General features: G+C 45.6%; 1 protein-coding gene and 1 long non-coding RNA gene across 3 annotated transcripts; one reads left to right on the top strand and one right to left on the bottom strand.

The window, feature by feature from the left end:
• The first annotated feature begins 1,561 nt into the window (after window positions 1-1,561).
• TMEM51 (transmembrane protein 51) lies at window positions 1,562-21,071 on the top strand. 2 transcript variants are annotated; one of them, XM_079987234.1, is made up of 3 exons: window positions 1,562-1,721; window positions 18,054-18,545; window positions 19,452-21,071. In XM_079987234.1, the coding sequence occupies exons 2-3, from the start codon at window positions 18,202-18,204 to the stop codon at window positions 19,867-19,869; spliced, it is 762 nt and encodes a 253-aa protein (XP_079843360.1). In that variant the 5' UTR covers window positions 1,562-1,721; window positions 18,054-18,201; the 3' UTR covers window positions 19,870-21,071. The 2 variants fall into 2 exon arrangements, with proteins under 2 accessions (XP_079843360.1, XP_079843359.1); XM_079987233.1 differs by lacking the exon at window positions 1,562-1,721 and adding an exon at window positions 14,611-14,850.
• Window positions 20,633-22,817, bottom strand: LOC307222227. The gene is made up of 2 exons (XR_013841647.1): window positions 22,690-22,817; window positions 20,633-21,701 (listed from the first exon to the last, which is right to left on the bottom strand). It is a non-coding gene; the product is annotated as an uncharacterized lncRNA (long non-coding RNA).
• Window positions 22,818-22,821: the final 4 nt, after the last annotated feature.

Here is a 22,821-nt window from a genome sequence, read left to right as displayed (position 1 = left end):
CTCTATGACAGAGCAGGTGGGGTGAGAGGGCACTTTGGAGAGTAAGACACGAACGCAGAGGGCGTATTCAGGAAGAAGATTTACTTCCAGCTTTCCACCCGTGATTATATAGGGGAAGGCCCACGGCCAACTGCAAGAGCACCCGCTTTGCATGCAGTGGGGCCCAAGTTCGATTTCTGTCACCTCTAATTAAAAAACAGTGGTACCTCGGGTTAAGTACTTAATTCGTTCTGGAGGTCCGTACTTAACCTGAAACTGTTCTTAACCTGAAGCACCACTTTAGCTAATGGGGCCTCCTGCTGCCGCCACACCGCCGGAGCACGATTTCTGTTCTCATCCTGAAGCGAAGTTCTTAACCTGAAGCACTATTTCTGGGTTAGCGGAGTCTGTAACCTGAAGCGTATGTAACCCGAGGTACCACTGTAAACTCCAGCAGCAGGAAATCTCTCCCCTGGGTTCACCTAGTTCAGTACAGTGGTACCTCGGGTTAAGAATTTAATTCATTCTGGAGGTCCGTTCTTAACCTGAAACTGTTCTTAACCTGAGGTCTTTAGCTAATGGGGCCTTCTGCTGCTGCCACGCCGCTGCCGCACAATTTCTGTTCTCATTCTGAAACAAAGTTCTTAACCTGAGATACTATTTCTGGGTTAGTGAAGTCTGTAACCTGAAGCAGCTGTAACCTGAAGCGTATGTAACCCAAGGTACCACTGTATTCTGATCTTCTATGAAGCTGAGGGGTGGGTCCCAATGAGCAGCACCTGATTTTCAACTATAGACTGCCTCTGAAACTAGGGGCTCAATTTTAGCTAACCATTCCCAAACATGAGTCAATCTTTTCCAGGGCTAGTTTTGTTTTCCTTCTGCTGTACTGGAATACTGGGCGGCAGTCGGGGGGCTTTGGGAGGTTGAAGCAATAGGAAGAGGAATATGTGGGTGCCCCAGGTCGTCCAGTGAGTGTCAGGGCCAAGTGGGGATTTCAGCAACTGTTCTTCAGAAGCCTTTCTGCCTCTAGCATAGACATCGTGACTAGAAGTCACTCAAAGGCTCTGTGGATTTGTCTAATCCTCTCTTTTTTCCCTTTAAAAAAATATTTTATTGAACAAATTTAACAAATCAAATTATAAATCCATAACCAATAATGTCTAATCCTCTTTTAAAACCATTCAACTTGGTGGCCACCACTGCTTCATGTGAGAGTGAGTTCCATAGGCTAACTCTGCACTGTGGAGAAGTACACATTGTTTTCTCTGCCTTTCAGCATCCCGCTTCATGGGATGCCCCCGAGTTCTAGTCCAACCAGATCGGCGGGGGCGTAGGATTATTCGGCCCTCGAGATGTTCTTGGACTTGGTCACTGGCCAGGCTGGCGACTGGGGCTGATGGGAGTTGCAAGCCAACGACGTCCGGGAGGGACCCCGCTTCCCCATTCCTGAGCTTAGGGAAGGCTGCGTCGAGCGCTGGCGCAGCTGCCTACCCGCCGCCGCCCTCCTGCGCCCTACAAGCTGCTCAGCTGGGCGCAAGAGTCGACCGGAGGCTTTAGGACCCGTCCGGCCCGCGGCTGCTTCCGCCGGTGCTGGACGAGCGCGGGAGGGCAGGGCGCCGGAGCCGGGGGCGGCCACCGCGGGCGTGACGCTCGGCCACCCCCACTGAGAAGGACGGAGCGCGCTCGTAGCCTTCCGGGAACCATGCGCGGACGCCGGCGGGGCGCAGCTCAGCGCGCAGGTGAGCTCAGCCCAGCGGGACCCCCTCCCTAAGCAAACCCGCCCCTCGTGGGGGTGGGCGGTGAGAGCCCCTTCTCCAAGCTCGACGGGGGCTCCCCCCCCCCCACATCTCCGCGGTGGGGATTTCTGTGATGGGGCCGCTTCAGTGTTGTCCGACGTGCGCTTTCTGACTATGGGGAGACTCAGAAATGCCGACGAGGTGGGGTGTCCAGCGCCTGGTGCGCTGCCATCCTCGGCGTGGCTCCCTAGTAGGAACCATGGAGAGAGTGTGTGTGCGCGTTTAAGTGAGAGACGTTGCAGGCTCACCCGCCGTCGGGTTGATCGTATATTAAAAGTCTGCGCTTTACTCTTTTGAAGAGAGGGAACCATTGAGGACGGGGCGGGCTGGGCACTGCGGGGCGAGGCAGGTGGCGTGAAACCACTTGCTGGCCGCCGGAGTCCGGTTTCTCTGCTTCTCCGTCTGGGGGAGCGCTGGATCCCTAAGGCCCTAATCCGAGGCCGATCCATAGCTGTTCCCCTTTTTTAAAGGGGAATTCCCATATTCCGAATAGGATTCCTCGCAAGGAAAGGGAAAAGTTGATAGCTATGGCCGATCCCTCGCTTTGCGAGGGAGTGGCGACGCTGTGCGTGCCTTCGACTCCTCGTTTTCTCTCCTCTTGAAAAAGCCCCGGACTCGCGTTTTCTTCGGCGAGGGGCTGGGGGAGGACAAGCCAAACACCTAGCAAACGGGACGTGGGGCCTGCGTGCAAGTGCGTCTGTTGGAGACTCAAAGAGGCATCCTTCCTGCTTAAGGAACGCGGTTAGGATGGCAGCTTTCCTGCCTTCCGAAAATGCGCGCGCATGCAAAGTGGCGGTGCTTCTTTTTTTCTTCTTCTCGTTTTCCTCCCCTTCCTCCTTTCTTTCCACCCTTCCTGCAGCGTCTTCGTTTCCGGCAGGGAGCCCTGCCTCTCCCTCGCTTCCTCTTCTCTCTCCATTCTTCTTGGCTTTTGCAGGACTTTGCCCAGGCGGGAGCTTTTCTCCCAACTGTTGCGTCCCGGATCTTGGAGGTTTCCCTTACACGCCCGATCTTCGGAGGGAAGGCAGTTTTGCAGACGCGCGCACACATATCTTTTGCATTTGCTTCTGAATGACTGGAACATCTCTAGATGCTGATGATTTCTTTATTTTTGAGCATGTACACTGTGCCCAGAATCACAGCAGAGTTTGAGCAGCTTTGAGCTTGACTCTTTAGGCCACTGATTTTTAAGTACAGTAGCGGTTACTTTTAACCTGATGTTTTGGACCACAACTCCCATCATCCTCAGCTGGCAGAGCTGATGGGTGTTGTCCACAAAAGCATCTGGTTTTGGAGAGCCTTACATAGTGTGAAATGTTTTTTAACTGGGCTTGTTGTATTGTTAGTTGGATTTTTATATTTGATGTACCTTGGGATTGCTTGCTTTGCAAAAAGTGGATGAAAATGTGTAGGTAATAGTTTTATTACCAGATGCAAAGGGGGACATTTATTTGCCTTCAGACCTGTAAACTTTGGCTGCAAGAGACGCTGCATTAGCTAAAACTTGATTGTCATAATTTCCCATGATCCCTTCTTGTCCTCACAACTTCCCTGCGAGGTGGGCTAGGTCGAGAGATGGAGGCTGAACCAAAGTCACCCATGAACTTTGAAGCTGAGCTGAGATTGCAGCTCAGGGCTCTACGCTGCCAGCCTCCTGGGATCTTCTCAACATGGTTGGACTCGTGATCCCTGATCCCTGATCAAGTGGGCATCCCAGTTAGGGGCTGATGAGAGTTGTGTTATGACAACATATGGAAGGCCACAGGCTTTCTCCTCCATTCTGATTGGCATTCACTTTCCCACACAGCTCTTAAGCCTTCCAGAAGAGTGGCTGTCGTATCAAAGACAGAGCCTTGCGGCACTTTTGATGGCGTAGCAGATTAGGGTGTTTGTGTGTGTGTCATCAACTTCTGTGGACTAACATCCAAGTGATCAAGTGCATGGCTAGCCTTGGTTCTCTCTCACAGGCAGGTGCGCTCAGGCTGAGGCGCCAAATGGCTTTGGAAATACAAGGTGCACAATTTCTTTGGTAGGGAGGGGGATGGAATTCAAAATATATGGAGGACAGCTCCGGTCAGTAAGCCACACTGACTCCCCACCACATCTGCAGTCTGTGGCAAATGTAGACCAAGTTCGAATGTATGTACTGATCACTCGCAATAGGGGCATGTTACAGCATCACCAAAGGCCCAGGCTTTGGTTTGCTGATTTAACGCCCTGCAATGGGAGAGAGAACCTAGGTTGCTATTGCGTCCTAGATGAATACAATCAAACCGGCAGAAAAGTTATAACTGAGCAATTATGGGAGTGGGTGTACTTACTGCAACAGTTAAGGACAGTGGTAAAGACCTTGTTTAGGTTAGGTTTTCTCTCAACATCCTCCAGAAGTTAGTCTAAAGCAGAGGAGGGAGACCTCAGGTCCGGGGACTGAATGCAGTCATCCAAGTCTTTCTATCTGGTCCTCGGACTTTGCAGACCACTCCCCACATACACACATAGCTCGCACCCACCTTGCGTGTTTCTGCCTGGGCGAAATGTATCCTCAAACCTTCATAATACCCCCTTGCTTCTTTGTTGATTTTAAATATTTCTATATGCCAATTAACTAAAGTTCCATAGCAGTTAATAGCATTTCAAGCAAAAATAGAATTATAAAATTATAAAAAGTATATAATAAAACTGAAGAGCAGTACAGTGATCCAAATAGAACAGGCATAACAGTGTGGTTAATTTCCAAAGGCCAATTGAAACAAAGATAGTGAGAAGTCAGTACAGTAAAGAGAAATTTCCTAAGAAGGGAGTTGCATTTATATTCTGCTCCTGAGGAAGGATAATAGTTTTATTCTGTTCTATTTTCATAATTCTGTTTTATTATTTTTATGTTATATTTTCCTGTACCACTTAAGAGTTTTTAAAATATTAAGTGGCTCAGAAATGCTTTAAAGCAGTTGTTCCCAAACATTTTTTAGGCACTGCCCCCTCAGTTCCATAAACTCATTCCCAGTGCCCCGTACCCTATTGAAAGTATTGTTAAGAAAAGCCCTTTGCATGACCCGCTAATGAGGATAATAACACAAAAAAATTCAGAATTCCAATTAAAACTATCTTATTTAATTAATTCAACAACACCAATGAACTTGCTCCAATGATACCAACTTTTCAAAGTCTCATAGTCAATTAGCAAGAGTCTTACTACGTTTAGTAACTACAGTGGTACCCCCGATTGCGAACAGGATCCGTTCCGGAGGTCCGGCCGTATCCCAAAGTTTTCGCAACCTGAGAGACCACTTCTGCGCATGCGCAAGCGGCGAAACACTTCCAGGTTTGCCGCTTTCGCAACTCGAAGTTAACATTACCCAAGGGTAACGTAACCCGAGGTTCCACTGTACTTCACTGTTTTGTAAATTCTTAATACGATGCGTGGGCTTAATGAAGTGATACCAGTTTCTCTGCTTTAAAGTCACGTAGCAGGAATCTTAAACCACCATGTTTAGTAATCTGAAGTTGATTTATTTGCTTGGAGAGAAGCACACTAAAACCACGTTCCACCAAATTGGATGTTGGATGTTGAAAATGCAACAATAAGCTTCTGAACCACTTTTCATAGTGCAGGATAGCAGATCAGAAATTTCCTTCTGTACCCAGAACTATCGGTATGATTTCTTACATCTTTGGCTTCAGCTCAATGTTGTTTTGTAGCTCAGTTTTTTGTCCACTGCCCCAGCTCCACTACATCCCAATGCAATGCTGTGGCATTTAATTTTCCTAAAAAAGCTAAAGTAGTGTTGGAAGCATAAACAGGAACGTGGTTCAAGGTCTGTACCTGAGTTAAGGTTCACTTAAGAATTTATATTAGATTTATATTAGATTTATATTAGATTTCCGTAATGGTCGGGCACAAAGGTTTTTGAGGTTCCTATGACAATTATGGGGGGAGGGTTTAACCTATACATAAATCATTACATTACTTGCCACAACAATATAAAGATTATATCCAATGGGTGGGGTATAAATAATAAAATTATCATCATCTTCATCAAAGTTCAAAAGCCTCTGGTTTTCACTGCTGGTCTCCCCCCATCCCACACACCCAAAGAAAAACCACTTTGTCAATATGGCTTTTAGCAGCCTGTTTTTGGAGCGGGACTGAATGACTGAACAATTGAATCATAGAGCTGGGAGGGGTCCCAAGGGCCATCTAGTCCAACCCCCTGCAATCCAAGAATCTAGAGGGCCACATTTGCCTTAAAGGTCTGAAATGCCTCACCTCTGACTTAGTGTTATGTGCCCCTACACAGTTACTGAGTCAATTTCACCTTTCCTTTTAGCTATGATTTTTTGCTAGTCAGGCCTGTGTACGTTAATCTCCTCTTCGTGCACTGGTTGGAATTGGACCTGCATCTCTCCTTGATAATAAGGTGCTGTAATGGTTGTAAGGGGGTTACTTGTGCGTAAGTTGCCTTCAGTTTTAGTTATATTGCCTGTCCAACCATGCTTTGGCTGACAGCTCACACTCCGTGACCGGTCAGTCACTTGCAGAATCCGTCAGTGGGCGTTTCTTGAACCTCTTCCAGCATAAGAGCTGTTTGATGCCTAGTCTCCTCCTACTTTCCCTGTGCGGAACTCGTCTGCGCAAGTACGGGGAAGGCAGGGGCGTGTCAGCGCTCTCTCCACTAGTCTCTGGTGAAGGGTCTTGGAGAGTTGTCTTCACTTCCTCCATCTCCCTCTCTTCTCTACTGGTGTTACGCTGAATTCCTTCCCCCCTGCTGGTCCCCTCTCCGGCATCGCTCTGGAGCCCTGCCTCCGCCTCTCGCTCTGATGTCAGTTCCCTGACAGGTGGCAATCATGAGTGTGACCTCCTACAGACAGGTGATCGTGTAGCAGCATCCTGGCGAGCCAGTGGGGCAGCAACAGTTGTCAAAATTTGTAGGGAAGCCGCTCTCTCTCTGCTGCTAGGACCAGGCATGTTCTGCATCAAGCTAAACCAGTTTTTTGAACCTTAAATATCTTCTGTTGTGTCTGCAAATATTTGCATGTATTGTACTGCAAAAGAAAAAGTGCATTTCTGAAAGGGACACACTTAACGTTTCCAAAATAGTTAATTGATGTTTGATTTTATTTTTTAATGGTTTTTATTGCATAGTTTTATGTTATACTGTAAACCACTTTGATACATTTCTGTCAATAGCAACATATAAACTATAAATTTTTTTTAAATAAATAGATACAATAATAATGAAGGGCTGTGAAACAGATAAAGCTGTGTATAATCACTTTTTAAATATGCAGATTATCATGTATGGCTCTTTGGGTGTGCTCAAACTAGTATTATTTAATTCATGGTTTGAATTTGATTGATCCAATGCTAATCCTATTCAGAACAGACCCGTGGAAATCAATGGCCATGACCAGAATGGGTCTATTAATTTCAGTTGAAAATTAACTTAGTTGGAAAATGCAACAATTTGATTGTGCAATTGCTTGTTTTGTTTTATTTGTTCTTTGTTATTGCTCCGGATAGGGCTCACAACACAACATACGTACAATATAAATGGTAATCAGATATATAACGTAATATGGAATAAAAGCACACATACAATATGAAATCAGCAGTAAATAGTACATTCTGTACCTTTAAAACACAATCACACACCCCTCAAAGAATTCTGGGCACTGTAGTTTGTCGGGGGTTGCTGCAAATTGTTACCCTATAATTATCCTGTGTGAACTCCAAACAACATTTAAACCACACTGTAAGACTGCAATCCTAAACTCATTTACAGTGGAGTATGTCCCACTGAAATACTTGGTGCTTGCTTCTACGAAAACCTGTGCAGGACTATGTTGTGTCCTTTCAGTGCTGGATTTACATATAAGCTAAACAAGCTATAGCTTAGGGCCCCACTCTCTTGGGGGTCCCTAAAAATTATAAAGAAAAATTTTAAAGAAAAAAACTGGATGCACATTTCCAAAATATAAGATTAAAAACAAATAAAATAAAACCTACATACAGCAACAGTGTTTTGTTTTGTTTTGTGTTGTGTTGTGTTGTGTAGGCTCCTATGATGTAAGTAATGGGCCCCCAGTCATTTTAAGTTTAATAATTGCTTATTATTATTATTATTATTATTATTATTATTATTTGCTTATTATTAATTGCTTATTAATAATAATAATTGCTTAATAAGAGCTTAATTATTTCACTATTAATATACTTCTTAATTGTATTTCACTACCTTCAGTAGCTTAGGGCCTCATCAAACCTAAATCCAGCCCTGTGTCCTTTATTGAACAACAACTCCTAATATTTAAGTTCAAGAGTTTTTGACTGCACAACCATTTTGACATGCTTAACCTCAAGCGCCCTAAATTGGATTGCAGAAGCCACATCACTACCAAGCAGTGCCTGTGTTTATAAGCATAATTTCATATTTTTACCTCTGTGAGGACTAGAAACATGCATGCATTTTTCTCTGAGAATGCTTGTGTTTTCCACTTGGCACACGTCACACTTGCCTTCTATAGCTCCAATCTTTTCTACACTCACCTCATGGTCGTTTCTCATGCCCTTTCTGAGAGATTCCTTTCATTAACCTCACTGCTCTTCAAAAGTTGGATTTTCAAAGCATGGATGAAAAGGAGGGTTGTGAATGAAAACAGCTAAAACGCCAGAGGCAAGCTTTTGTGACCTACAGAGTTCTTCAAGCTTAGATGTTCAGAGCAAAAACTTTCCCCACGTTCTCCTGCAATTGCTAGCTACAGCATCTACCAAGCCTGGGCTGCTGAACAAGGAAGCAGGAACTTATTTTATTTCTTTATCATTTTATCATGGAGGTACCTAGCTCACCTTCCAGATAAGCCCACAGAGCGGCTTACACTGTTAAGATCAAAGAAATAAAAAGCATTAAAATGCATTTACTCTAAAAGCAGATTTATTTTTTTTTAGAAATGCAGTTTAATAATTATTAATGGCTCTCTTCCACCTTTCCCCCATATTTTATCCTAGCAACAAGTTAGGTTAGGCAGAGGGACTGAGTGCATTAATCACCTTGCAGATATTGAATGCTTGCTGGTGGAAGACTGAGGTACAGAAATCCTCTCAGAGTAGCCGAGGGCCACATACTCTCATGGAGAACCTCCTGGGGGCCGAATTACAGCACTGGGCAGGGCGAAGGGGGAAAGCTGGGTGGATCAGTGGTTCTGGATTAGCATTGCATTCAGCTAAGTACTACTCAGTGGAGTTCCATTGGAATCAGTAGACCTAAGTTGGTTGTGCTCATTAACTTCAGTAGGTTGTAAGGCCAGCACTGGCTACAACCCCAGAGGAGACCGGATTTCAACTGCACAAAAATTGGAGAGTATCTATGCCTCTCTTCGTCCTGCATTCAGGCATTATCAGAATTTGATGACACATTTCACCCGGTGTAAGTGCTTAAAGAGGGTGTGGCCTGAGAAGAGTCCCGAGGGCCGGATAGGGAGACTTGAAGGGGCCTGAGGTTCCCCATTGTTCTGCTTGGACAATGTACCAAGTAGGGTCTGTGTGTGCTCCCACCTTGTTAATACCTGCTTGTTTATGGTGTTAGTTCAAGCATCCAGACAAACTGGAACAGGCCCTCCAGTTCTTGTTTGCTGTGACTAAGTTTCATTTGTACCCCACCCTTCCTCTAAAAGGACACCAGGGTGGCCTTCGTGTTCTTCCCAGTTGCTCCACATCTGTGTTTTTAAAAAAACATTTTCCTCATGGGATATATGCATTGCCTAGGCCGGAGCCTCTGTGGTGGGCGGCTTAACGACAGCACACAGAATTCCCAAATATGAAATTTAAAACATATACTGGCGACTTGTCCTCTTACGCAGGGCTTATGTTTCAGACCCTATGTGCATAAGTGAAATTGCCTAAAGTGGGGAATGCCTTCTAAATATCCTGTAAATGCCCTCTCTGCCGCTCTCCAATCCGGATCAAAAATACTGTACCAAAAGTATCCACAACCGTAATGGAAGCTCTGGAGGCTGGAGACTGGACCACTTGGGCCATTGGCCTGATCCAGCAACCACTTCTTATGTTCTTATGGAGGTGAAGGAGGAGGAAATGTCATCTGGCCTAAAGTTACCTGGAGATCTTCCTGAGTGAGGATTCAAACCCATCTCTCTCCAGTCAAGAGTGTGACATTCATCCCATTATACTATACTTCCTATCTACATCAACCTTAGGGAACTATTTGTCCCCAAACCTTTCACTGGTGACATTTGACGGGTCGGTGGGGCTGCCCACCTATCCATCACTTGATGTTGTATGACATGAGGCCATCCTATCCCAGCCAAAAGTGGCACACCTTGTATGTGGCACCAAATTTAAATTGCGGCGAGTGACAGGTGTGCTTTATTTTAGCCGTGGTCTTTAACTAGGACCAGTGGGTTGCTGTAAGCTAGTTTGTCTGGGTCACACAGTTGGGTTTGGCCGTGCACCCTAACACTTCCTCTTATTGTTCTTCTCAGTTTGTCATGCTGTAATTTCCTGCACAGTCTTTAATTTTTTCTTTGCTGTGTCCTTTCTTTCTATACATTTCACATTTTCCCTGTCTCCCCGCCCCCAGGTTTTGTATTAGCTACAGCTTCTGTGTAAGAAAAAGGTTTGAAGTGTCACCCAGCCTGTTTTTATTATTTTAAGTATTTTATAACATACTGCTTATTTACAGTATTCATGGCCCATTGAATAGTAGAACTTAAACAGGGCTGCCTGTGTCGGAAAGGAAAGGGCTCCCTTCTCAAACCCTCAGTTGAGATCCCTCAATTCCCTGGAAGTCCCCAGCAGCTTCTATTGCAGGCTTCCTCAACCTCGGCCCTCCAGATGTTTTGAGACTACAATTCCCATCATCCCTGACCACTGGTCCTGCTAGCTAGGGATCATGGGAGTTGTAGGCCAAAAACATCTGGAGGGGCAAGGTTGAGGAAGCCTGTTCTATTGCCTCCCACCCTTCAAAGACCCCAAGCAGCAGCACCATAGAAATGGATCGGGGGGAGGGGGGGCTTTTGAAAGCAATTGATGATGGGGGGATTAGCACAGCATTACCTTGGAGGAAGATCCTCCCCTTCTTCCAGGCTGATTTCCAAGATTTCATCTTCGTGGAAATCAAATGGTGTGCATGCGTGGTGTCTTGTGATTGATTATGCAAATATTTTATTCAAGTTGACACCCCTGCCAACTTCTCTCTGCCACAGTCTTTCTCTGCTTACTAAACCTGCTACCTCTTCAGCTTTTGACGCCTCCCCCAAAATCTTCTCCCTCCGAGCACTTCGCGTCATCCCATCACCAATCCCCGGGCTCTGAGCCTTCTTCCCTTGGGAATTCCCCAGCTGAATCTTCCCACCGTTCCTCTGCATCCAGCCGGTCCATGACATCTGAGGGAGCATGGGCATGGCCAGGATTTATGTTAACTGGGCAGGATTTATGTTGGGGGTGGGGCAGAACCAAGCTATTTGCGAGACGATTGGTCAGTTAGTTGAGTATTGTTATTTATTTATTTACTTGATTTGGGGCGGCAGCTGCGCCCTGCCTCCCCGGCCAGGCCCACGCGAGGGGGCAATGCTTTTGAATGAATTCTCCAGCAGCCCAATCCTCCTGCTGGTTTCCTCAGGGCCACCCAACACTTGGAGGACCTATGCAGAGTGAGGAACAGGTGGTAATGATGATGATCTCTTGCCCTGCTTCTCATTAGACATGCACGATTACAGCTCAAGAGGAGGTTGGGCCAAATTAATATTGTTCGGCAAAATGGCTTTTATCAGGAGTAATTAACCTCCAAACGACCACTTTATCTGCTTAAAAGCAGCTATGAGCACATCTCTGCCATTGCTCTGTAAACGAAACAGAGGAGCAAAGACAATGTCCATTAGCTTTGTTAGGTTAGCAGCTGATGAGTTACCAAGAAGCACTTAACTTAATGGAAATTCTCCCGCCCACCTTACCGTGATTTGGAGGGTTTTAGTATTTGCTAGGGTGCTCCCGACACAGAAACCTTGTCAGCTCATTTGTTTAAGAAATTACTCTATTGAAGTTAGGGAGCTTTTTAATGCAACGGTGGCTCCAGCGTGGTTTAGTGTTGCAAGGATGAACCACTGTAAATCTGACGCTACACTCTCCTCCCTCCCCCTCTTTTCCTTCACTTTCATAGTAGATTAACCACAGTGTAATGTTACATCCAAACCATCAACTGTGGTTGGTGTGAAACAAGCCAGCTTCTCAGACTCTGCTTTGAAGTTGATTCGTTTTAACACACCATTGTTGTTGCTGTTTTTATCAGACAGCAAAGTAAAAAAACTACAGATCTGTTTGCCAGCACCAAAAAAAAAAGGGGGGGGGATCAATTCAAGATGTGGATCCTCATAGATCTTCATGATATTTACATGAGATGAGAGAGCAAAACCACCAGCAAATCATCAAATGCATCTCTGAACCTAGCAGTGACCTTTGATTGATTGATTGATTGATTGATTGATCCATCCATCCCTCCCAAAGGTACCATGGTGCAGCCTATGACACTTACAACAAAGCACTGTAATTATAATAAAACCATTTTAAATAACCAACAATTCAAATAAAACAACAGTGAGTGCAAAAGGTATTTTTATGACTGCACTACAAATAACACTTCAGGTTCCAATTGCATGGACAAACTCTACAATTCTATGAAAAAATGCCTGGAACCAATTTCTCAATAACCTTTGCAGTGGGAGCAGATATATCTGAAATATCATTTGGAGTAGAATTCTAGGGTTTGGGGCTGCCACTGAGAAAGCCTGGTCTTGCATCACTGCCTTCCCATTTGATGATGGTTTTGAGGGGACCCTTGTAAAATTATGAGGATCCATAAAGATCTAGGGAGGGGGTGACTCAGATATCCTCAAGAGCACCATTGTGCCCAGACACCACCTTGGTAGCTTGGGTTCTAACCACTACCCCACCCTACCATTCAGCAATAAGCAGTGCAGCTGACAGGAACTGGAGAGGTGGGGAAGAGTGTCCATTGGCAGTAGGGCTGTTCCAACGCTCCTCCCCTCTACCGCCCCCCCCCCCAAACCTAAACAGTGAGCAAGTTCTGCTTAACCACAGCCATCTGGAATTGCACGTGGATAATGTTTCTTTCTTTCTTTTCCATGAATGCGTCTCGGCTTGTCTGCCCTTTCTCTTTGCCAGTGCCAAGCTGTTCACTATTTAGGCGCTGCAAACATGTTGGCTGTCGGCATTTTCGAAGATTTGAGCACTTTCTGCCTCTTGCTCTGCCACTGTGACCACACAGTAGGCTTCAGTCTGAGTGTGATGGGAAGCTTAATTAGCAATGGCAAACAAGGAAGGGGGTGGGGGAGTCTCTAAGGAACCAAAGCGTGCCGCAAGCGATGCCAGCCTCTGATTCTCGTTTTGGGTTATGCTGGATTCGTCATCAATTGTGCAAACCGGCAGCAACTTTTTGGCTTCTGTTTCCAGATGCTCCATAGTACCATTAGCAGTTGCAAAAGAGGTGGGGTTGGAGGTGGAGAGAACGCAGTGGCGTAGCTTCGGGGTGAGTTCTCTCGCCGGGGCCTCATTTAACGGGCATAACTGGCCTGAAGGACAGGGTTCACTTTTGCTACCTCCCAACACCTTCGCATCTATGGGGTAAATCATTGACAGGGGCAAAAGATTCAGGTTTTTTTAAAAAAGAACAAGCAATGATGTAGTCATATTGAAGCTCGGCGGAGTTTATTGTCTGAGATTGCAAAGGTTTAATCCAGAGATGATGGAACAGGTGTTCAGTCTGCTCTGGAGATGACCAAGTTTCCCCCATAGCTTTGTAGTCTTGGGAATCATAGAATCACAGAATTGTAGAGTTGGAAGGGACCTCAAGAGTCATCTAGTCCAGCCCCCTGCAAAGCAGGAATCTCATCTAGATCATACGTGACAGGTGGCCATCCAGCCTCTGCTTAAAAACCTCCAAGGAAGGAGAGTCCACAACCTCCTGAAGAAGGCTGCTCCATTGTCAAACAGCTCTTCGTGTCAGAAAGTCCTTACTGTCAGAAAGTCCTTCCTGATGTTTAGTCATAATATCCTTGTCACTTGAATCCAAGGTCAGGGTGGACCAGAAGTCTAAATAAATACAGCCAGAAGCTCTCTCTCGATCTTCTTCCTTTTTTTGCTTGACAAGTGAGAGTGAATGACTGAATCCCAGGTAACCTTTGTGACGACCGAGTTTAACAAAGTGCTTTAAATGTTGGCACACAGCCAGATTGCTAATGCTGGGCGTTGTTCTTAATCGTAATGATTACTGGCTAGTTCAGGTTCAAAGATCTGGATTGCTTAAACAGCTCCTTTTAACCTAGTTGGTTTAAGCCTGAACCTTCACTTCTAGTCTAGGGAAGGCAGAGTTGGAAACAGGCAGAGCAAGGTGTATTTATTGGATCTTGGGTTCAGTCAGACAGCTGCACAGAACTATTGCTGAATGTGCTGCGGAAGGGCTGTAGCTCTGGGACAGCATCTGTGTTGCATGCAGAAGGTTTGATCCTTGGTATCTCCCAGTAGGGCTGGAAAAGACTCCAATACTTGTCCTACTAAGAGTTCTTGTTGGCATCCGTCTATCTTGAGTTAGCAGCACCAAAGTGGCCTCTATGGGGCGCAAGCGTATGGAGGTCCTGGGCTGCTCAAACAACAAGACTCCTGTCTCAACCTCGATGATGTGGTCCCAAGAAAGCAGAGCAATATTTGTGGCACCAGCTTGGCTGCAGGAATTGCCAGAAGGAGGTGTACAAGGCGCCATCCAACTGTCTTAAGGACTCCACTCTGGGTTTTTGTAGGATTTACTCCTTAGCCTTCTCCTGAAGATATCCCCTCACTTCCCTCTACAGCACATGCAGAAACCGCTTTCTTGGCTGTTGGACCTACTATTGGTCTCATCTGCTCAATCTGCCAGAGCCTGCAGGGCAAGTTCCTAACTCACTGAGACTTTGAGACCCATCAGCTACCCTCACCTGGTTTAGCCAGCCAGCCAAAGCCATTCCTGGGGTGTGGCTGCTGCCGCATGCCGACAGCTTCTAGGAGCCACAGGTGAGAGCTGAGTACATGGTGGGGACCAAAGGTGGGCAAACTACCCCAGAAGGAGCGCACCATGTCATGACTTAGGTTCATGGGTTTCAGTGAGTCTACTCTTGAGTAGGACTTAGTTGGATTGAACCTCAGGACAGCCACTGCTAGTCAGTGTGGGCAACAATTATTCACTAGTGGTCTGGCTCAGTGTAAGGACAAGTTATTCCATTGCTCTGCTCTGCTTCATCTATATGCAGGGAAAGCCTTCATTCAGTGGCAGAGTAACTGCTTTGCATGCAGAAAATTCTAGGTTCAAATTTCAGCAACCCCAGGTTGGGCTGGGAGACAACTCTGCCTGAAGCCCTGTACAGCATCAGCTGTGGTGTTTGTTTATACTCTTACATTCAAGTTTAAAATGTAGATCCTTGTCTGGCATCTGAGCACCATACTTGGGTGGAAGATGTGGGATGTGAATTATTACCAGAGGGACTAGTAACAAAATGTTGCAGGATGGGTTGGCCCTTGTACACAATTCCTACCAGGCACTTTCCCAGGATGCTCCAAATATCCCTTCCCCTCTTGCTCACTGATCATGTTCAGCCCTTGCTAGGCTGTTTTGCAATTAAAAAAAAAAATTCTGTGAATGTTGGGGTATCCCCTAGCTTATTGATACCTCCCTCTTATGAGTGGATGGTGCTGTTTTGGCTGCCCAAAGCACTGGCACTCACAACAAAATGTGAAAAATAGAGGGCATTTATAGATAAATGAGTATATTGTTCTCGCATTGGTTTTCTTTTATTATAATGGTGTTTCGTGCACCATTTTCGTGGCCTCCAACATTTCACAGGTATAAAATAGGGACATGTCAATGATACCCACATTCCCAAAGCCCGCTGCTCGAGAGAACAGAGAAAAACATTATTTGTTTAATATAAATCACTTTTAAGTCGTGAGATCTGAAACACGGCAGTCCTTTGAAATTTGCACTTCTCAGATTTTTGCCATGTACTTGTTCAACCAAAAAAATGTGTTAATAGTTGGAAAGTGAAGGTAAAAATGAACATATTATATTCATGAAAATAATATACAAAACTATATTCAGCAAAATTGCATGTAAGGGACAGAACTGTGTGCCTCAGGGCAAAATGCTGATGAATTTTCGACAGGTCTTAAAAATTGGAAAGTGGTAGAAATCCCATGCACCAGTGAAATCCCATGCACCAAACGAGATGCTGAGAGACTGTGAAATTGACAGATTTGTCCGTCCCTTCGTGGAGCACATGCCTAGGAACTTCTTTGCTGCGATTCACACAAACGCAGCACCAACAAGCAAAGTGGAATTATCCTGAGTTTGTAGTTTTCCATCAGCTCTCCCTTTATAGCCCTTAAGACGTGCCTCCTCTCTGTTATACTCCCATCTTTAAACAGTGGGTTGATGGCTATTCCAGGAGGAGCAACTAGTGTTGGGTGTTTAGCTAAAGTGTATTTACCTTAGCTAGCTAATTAGCAGATATGCAATTAGTTACCTCAGAGGAAGTGCCAAGCCTGTGGTAGTTTTCGAAAGCGGCAGCAGCAGCTGCTGCTGTTATCAGTGGGGGTGCCTCTCTAAACTCTCCAACTTCCTCCAGATCCCTCTCCAAAATGCGCCTTTTCCACAGAGCCTTGGTTTATTTATTTACAGTGGAACCTCTGTTTTTGATTCGGAACTCGAACACTGTAAACCCGGAAGTAAATGTTTCTGTTTTCAAACTTCAACTTCCGAGACATCTTCTGTATTGAGTTTTTCATATTATTTTTTTTCCATTTTGAGGCTTCCGTATTGAGTTTTCGGTTTTCAAACATTTCAGAACTTGACTGGTCTTCCGGAAAGGATTGCATTCGAAAACGGAGGTTCAACTGTATTTATTTTTTAAATTAAATTACTTCCGTCCTGTTTTTCCCAGCGCAAAAAAATTCAGGCAGCTTTGCAGAGTTCAAAAGAGGTTGCCAATGTGGGTCCCATCCAGATGTTTTCAGACTCACAAATCCCACCAGCTGCAGCCAACATGGCTGAGGGTCAGGGATGATGGTAGTGGAAGGTTAGAATAAAAGAAAAAATTACTTGGCCTGATTTGAACTACTCAGACCAGTGTGAAGTGAAGAAAAGTGCAGGTGTGCTTCTGAATTCATGCTTCTCCGGATTTTGCAATGCAGCTCTACTGCCAAAAGCTGTGTACACAAATGTGTATCAGTGAAAAGTGAGCACACATAAAATGCACATATTAGTGGAAATTATGCAGAAAAATAAATTACCGTATTTTTCGCACCATAGGATGCACCGGACAATAGGACGCACCTTGTTTTAGAGGGGGGAGAACAAGAAAAAAAATCTCCCCCTCTCTGCCCAGTGCCCCTTCAGCGAAGCGGCAGGAGGTGCTGCGCAGAGAGGGGGAGAATTTTCCCCCTCTTGTTTTCCCGCTCTAAAAGGTGCCGTTTAAGGTGCGTTCAGGCGGCTACCTTGGAAGCCTGGAGAGCGAGAGGGGTCGGTGCGCAACGACCCCTCTCACTCTCCAGGCTTCAGGTTCCTTTCGATCTGCTCTTTGGGGCTGACGGGGGAAGCCCACCACCAGCCCCAAAGAGCAGGTCAGGGAGCAGCGGAAAGGCGCAGCGGAGAGGCTGCTGCCATAGTTGCACGTCACTTCTCCAGCTGGGAGAGAGTAAGTGGGGCTTCTTTAGCCCCAGGCGGCTCTCCCGGCTAGAGAGGTGGCGCGCGGCTAAAGAGGCTCCTGCCATAGCCAGGAGAGGGTCGCGGGGGGGGGGGGCGCTGCTTTAGCCCCGGGTGCGCTCTCCCAGCTGGAGAGGTGACACGCGACTATAGAGGCTCCTGCCATAGCCGCGCGTCACCTCTCCAGCCGGGAGAGGGTCGCAGGGGGCTGCTTTAGCCCCGCGCGCGCTCTCCCAGCTGGAGAGGTGACGCGCGACTATAGAGGCTCCTGCCATAGCCGCGCGTCACCTCTCCAGCCGGGAGAGGGTCGCGGGGCTATGGCGTCTTCGCTCCATAGGACGCACACACATTTCCCCTTCATTTTTGAAGGGGAAAAAGTGCGTCCTATAGAGCGAAAAATACGGTAAGTTGAAGAAAATGGCTTGCAAAAATCACCTAACTGATATGGAAAGGAGGGGGTAAGATTTTTTCATTGTAAATTATGTCATTTAATTTTTTTCTTGCTCCTTTCTTTCTCCAGGTCTCATTTTAAACTCAGGTATTTGGAAGGAACCCAAACTGGAGCCATTCCTGGACTTTGTTCCTTGATTTATGGAAGATATGCTCTGAATTGCCCACCCGCACCCCATCCCCGTGCCCAGATCAAGGGGGCCCAGCATTATAACAGGATGGCCCACTCCAGGTCGAATGGATCTCACTATGCTTTGACAGCAATAGGGTTGGGGATGCTTGTTCTCGGGATCATTATGGCTGTCTGGAACTTGGTCCCTGGATTTGGCCCAAGTGGGAAGCCACACTCAGTTGGAAACAGCAGCAAGCCCGACGGTGGTCGAGGAAATACGTATAAAAGCAATACGTTTTCAGTGGCTTACGTCCTGGCTGGTGCTGGGGTCTTGCTCTTGCTTTTCTCCATTTGTCTGAGTGTCCGTGACCGAATGAAGCAAAGGGAAAATGACAGCATCTCTAGGATACGGCAGCAAGTCTCGGTTGAGCATCAGCCACAGGAAGACAGGTGAGAAGATCGTCGCAATACCAGATACGATCAGGCCTTGCAAGCAAATTATTGATATATGGGATGGAGAGCTTGTGGCTCTCCAGATGTTGGCTACAATTCCCACCAGCCCCTTCCAGCATGACTAGTGGTCAGGGGTGATGGGAATTACTTTCTCCAGAAAAAGGGTGGCTTTGTTAGAGGGAGGAATAAGGCGGGGTGCTACAGGGGTCAAGAGGGAGAGAAGGCAAGAGGGAGAGGGAGAAGGAAAGACACACACACATTGGATCCCGTAAGCCAATATTGAAATTCATTATTTTTCACAGGTCCCCTCCCCCAATCTCATCCAATCACAGATCCCATCTTTCTCCATGAGCTGAATCATAAAAATGACATGTTTCTGAGGCACCAAGCCTCAAAGTTCCAGTCAAATCATATCGCCTCTGTATTCACAGATGGAACCATAGAATTGTAGAGTTGGAAGGGAGCCACAAGGATTGCCTAGTCCAACCCTCTGCAATACAGGAATCTTTTTGCCCAACATGGGACTCAAACCCATGACTCTGAAATTAAGAGTCTCGTGTCCTACCAACAGAGCTATCCACTTGCCCATGTCTTCTGTGACTTGGTAGCTTTGTTCCCATCTTCCAATGTTTAAAAAAGAAGAAGGAAAAGCTCAGTGAGGATCTTTGCCTCTGGCCCATGTTTTTGTGGTGCTGGCAAACAGCAGAACTGCTGGTGTGTGTGTTTTTTTTTAACAGTCTTAATAGTGTAAGGCTTAATACGTTAGTGAGACTTGCTGGATAAAAAATATTTTAAATAAAATAAAATACCAGCCAGTGAATTTTCTGGCTTTTGGGATATCGTAACCTGAATGAGGTAGTGCTAAAGCGAGACAATGATTACTTCTAAATTCTCCCTCTGCAGTCAAGAAGAGGATGAGGAGACGCCCTCTCGCTACTATGTGCCCAGTTACGAAGAGGTCATGAACACAGGGCACCCTGAGCTCAGTGACATAGACAGAAGCGCAAGGATCAGTATGTCTCTGCCCTCCTACGAATCTCTCACTGGGATTGACGAAACCACGCCAACCCGGCCCGCCGCCGCCACCGAAGAAAGGCCCAACATTGAACATCAGCCCAGCAGACACAGTTCCCGCCTGAGCAAAAGACTCAAACCCTTGAAAGTCCGGAGGATCATGTCCGAAAAGCTACACCTAAAAAACCTCAACTTAGACCTCCCTGCTGGAAATAACACAGGGCGGATAACAATAGAGCCTCTGACCCCTCCGCCCCAGTATGATGAGGTTCCCAATAAGCACACAGAGAGCCGGGAAGAGACTTGAGGCAATTGTATGGACTGCTGACCAAACACATAATTAAAAACTTGATTTCTGTGGCAATGTCAAGTTTGTGGCTTTAAAAAAAGCCGGGGCGAACCGCACACCTATTTTGGTGACTCTTTGAATGAGGTGGATCAGTCTGGGACACGTCAAGCTAGATCCTGGGTCTTGTGTCAAATGTTTCCCCATTTTAGAAACTAATTTCCTCGTGCATATAATACTAGTCTGCCAGAGAGAGGATGCTTGCCTTAGCTTCTTTTTGACATGCTAGAGGTTTTTTATATGTAGGATTTTATTTTTTCTCTCAGCATGAGAGCCTTGTCCTGAAGTGAAGCCAGGCGACCAGTCTGCTGCCTTGGTGAAAACAAAGCACAAATGAATCCTCTTATGTCCAGTGTAATGAAATTCAGATCTGGTCGGTGGGCTGGATCCTTTTCAGTGCCACTCCCTGTGGAGGAAATTGTGACAGGAGGAAGAGGTTGCTCACCTGTCAATCACGTGACATCACAAAATATGCCTAGTGTAGGACAGGTGGGTATGGCTTGACTGTAATGGCGCCATGGGCCAAATGGGGAGGTCTCATGTGCCTGCCTTAGTCTGGGCTGGCGGTTTCCCACCCCTGCACCAGGATGAACCTGAATTTTAGCAATAGGGAACTTTTTTTTTTTTTTTCAGAGCAACAAAAATAAAAGCTTTTATTTGTTCATTTGAATATAAAACAGGCGTTATCACAGATGTACAAAGCGTACTGGTGGGAACTTTTATATATATAAATTATGACACATTTTTGTATGCCTCTTTCGGCAGTCATTTTTAAAAGGTTTCTCCAGATGCTTGACATGGTTACATCTTTACTTTGGCAGTTTCTGTTCACTGAGATATGAAAGGCTCTCTTTTCACCAGATTTTAGATTATGTGTAGAATGCACAGGTGCCATATATATCCATCCATCACAGAGAAATAAAATGTTAAGGAGACAGAGGGAAGTTAACTGCTGCTAAAGGAGTAAACTTTAGTGCCCCCCAAGCAACCAAAGATACTTCAGGTTCCCACAGGAAGATGACAGTCTGATTTTCTAACACACAGCCTTTTTACAAAAATTTTTAGCTACTGTATTGTAAATAAAAAAATATTTCAATATGTAATATGTCAGACTTGGGATGCTGTGGGTGAGCTTTCTTTTTATTAAAAAAGAATGTGTGTGATGTGTGTGTTGTCTAACCTGGAGTTTCTTTTAGCAATGTGTAAAGGCATCACACATTTTGCAAAGTACAATAATAAGCATGTGCTCCTACAGTCCCTGATTTTCTGGTCTCTGCCCCAATATAGCACCCTTCGTTTTATTTTATTTATATTATATTACGGATGTGAATTGGCCAGAATCATCATTTCCTCCCCTTCCGCCAAGTTTAGCCCTCTATCTTTCCTGGTAGTTAAATCTCTGAGGCTGGAGGGAGAGGCTGTATCCTGGGCTTCATGTACATAAACACTAAGGCACAGCTTGCCATTTTACATGCTGCTCCTGAAGAAGCTATAATATTTTGCTTTTTGGTCTCATACTGTAGAGGGCCTTGGATTTTCCTAACTACTGGAGGTAAGCATAGACATCAGCTAGTAGCTCTAGTTCAATTGCTTTTCTTTATATATGTGTCTTTGCATCTGTTGCTGCATTTTGCTAATGCTGTGAAGCCACACAGGGCTGCAATAAAAAAAATCAAGTTCTATGTCTGATAAATGCATAAATCACTTACTTGGTGCAGAAGAGACAGCTGCAGCATCAATACAGCTTTCTCAGCCGTATGTAATACTGAACAGGAGACAATCAGCTGACAGACCTTTTTTTTAGAATGAAAACTGGCATTAGAAGCATGTCCTAGAATTGTAGACTTGGAAGGGATCCCAAGGATCATTTAGTCCAACCCCCTGCAATGCAGGAATCTCAGCTAAAGCATCCCTGACTCCTGATTTTTCATTATGGGGTATGGGAAAGCACAAAACATAGGAAGTGATAAACAAAATCAGACTTTTGGTTCATCTATCTTAGTATTGTCTACACTGACTGGCAGCACCTCTCCAGGGTTTCAGATAGCCCGTTCCTAGCAATACCTGGAGCTGCTGGGGTTTTGAACCCAAGACCTTCGGCAGTGTAAGCACATGTTCTACCACTAAGCTATGGGGGCTCACTGTTCATAATAATTGTTAATTGTTCATAAATAGATTTCTTACCCTCCCTTCAGCACAACCTCCCAGGGCCGGTCACATATACAAAACTACCATATTAAAAATAGTTCATAGCTGTTTACAATCGAGTAATAGGATAGGTCCTAATATAGATCATAATGAAATCATCAAAGAGCGCTTCAGAAACATGCTTTGCTGTAAGAATTTTGAATTTCTGTTTTGCTAGAGGAGTGTTTTCCGTTGACTAGCTACATCTCTCAGTGTTTTCAGTTACGGTTCGTCCCCATCCCAATGGGGGCAGCTTCTGCCCACAAACCAGGATGCTTTCCCAAGTACTCTGTGGCACCACTGAATTTGAACCATGAATGCAAAATGCTTCACAGTCAAATTACACCTGCCTTTAAAGCCTTTTCCTGGAACCTTACACTAAGCTGTACTGTAGTCACTTTATTGTGGCCACTTTGTTGGACTAGAACTGGAAAGACCCAGGATCGAATCCCTATTCAGGTTTAAAGCTCCTGCCTCTCAGCTTAACCCACCTCGCAGGGTCGTTGTGAGGATGAAACTGGGCGTGAGGATATCACGCTGGGTTGGCAACTTGCAGGGGGAAAGGGGCGGGGAATAAAGGCAAATAAAACGCACGTGTGAGTGCGGATGATCACTGCGGAGAGGTGGTGTTTGTCAAAGGTTTCCCTTATCGCAAAGGCGGTTTGTCAAGGCGGAATGGGGAGAAACGAAAGCTAGCCGCGCGGGGGATGGCGCGGCCTAGCCCAG

Source organism: Podarcis cretensis (assembly GCF_951804945.1).
Source record: "Podarcis cretensis genome assembly, chromosome: 8".
NCBI lineage: Eukaryota > Metazoa > Chordata > Lepidosauria > Squamata > Lacertidae > Podarcis > Podarcis cretensis.
Note: the sequence above shows the minus strand (reverse complement) of the source record. Positions and strands in the feature narration are given on the sequence as shown.

Excerpts from the sequence above, each read along its gene's own strand:
- TMEM51 (XM_079987233.1), top strand. The coding sequence starts at position 14,825 with ATGCCGACAGCTTCTAGGAGCCACAG. Across the intron at positions 14,851-18,053 it reads ACAGCTTCTAGGAGCCACAG|GTCTCATTTTAAACTCAGGT; the intron begins GTGAGAGCTGAG and ends TTCTTTCTCCAG. Across the intron at positions 18,546-19,451 it reads CATCAGCCACAGGAAGACAG|TCAAGAAGAGGATGAGGAGA; the intron begins GTGAGAAGATCG and ends CTCCCTCTGCAG.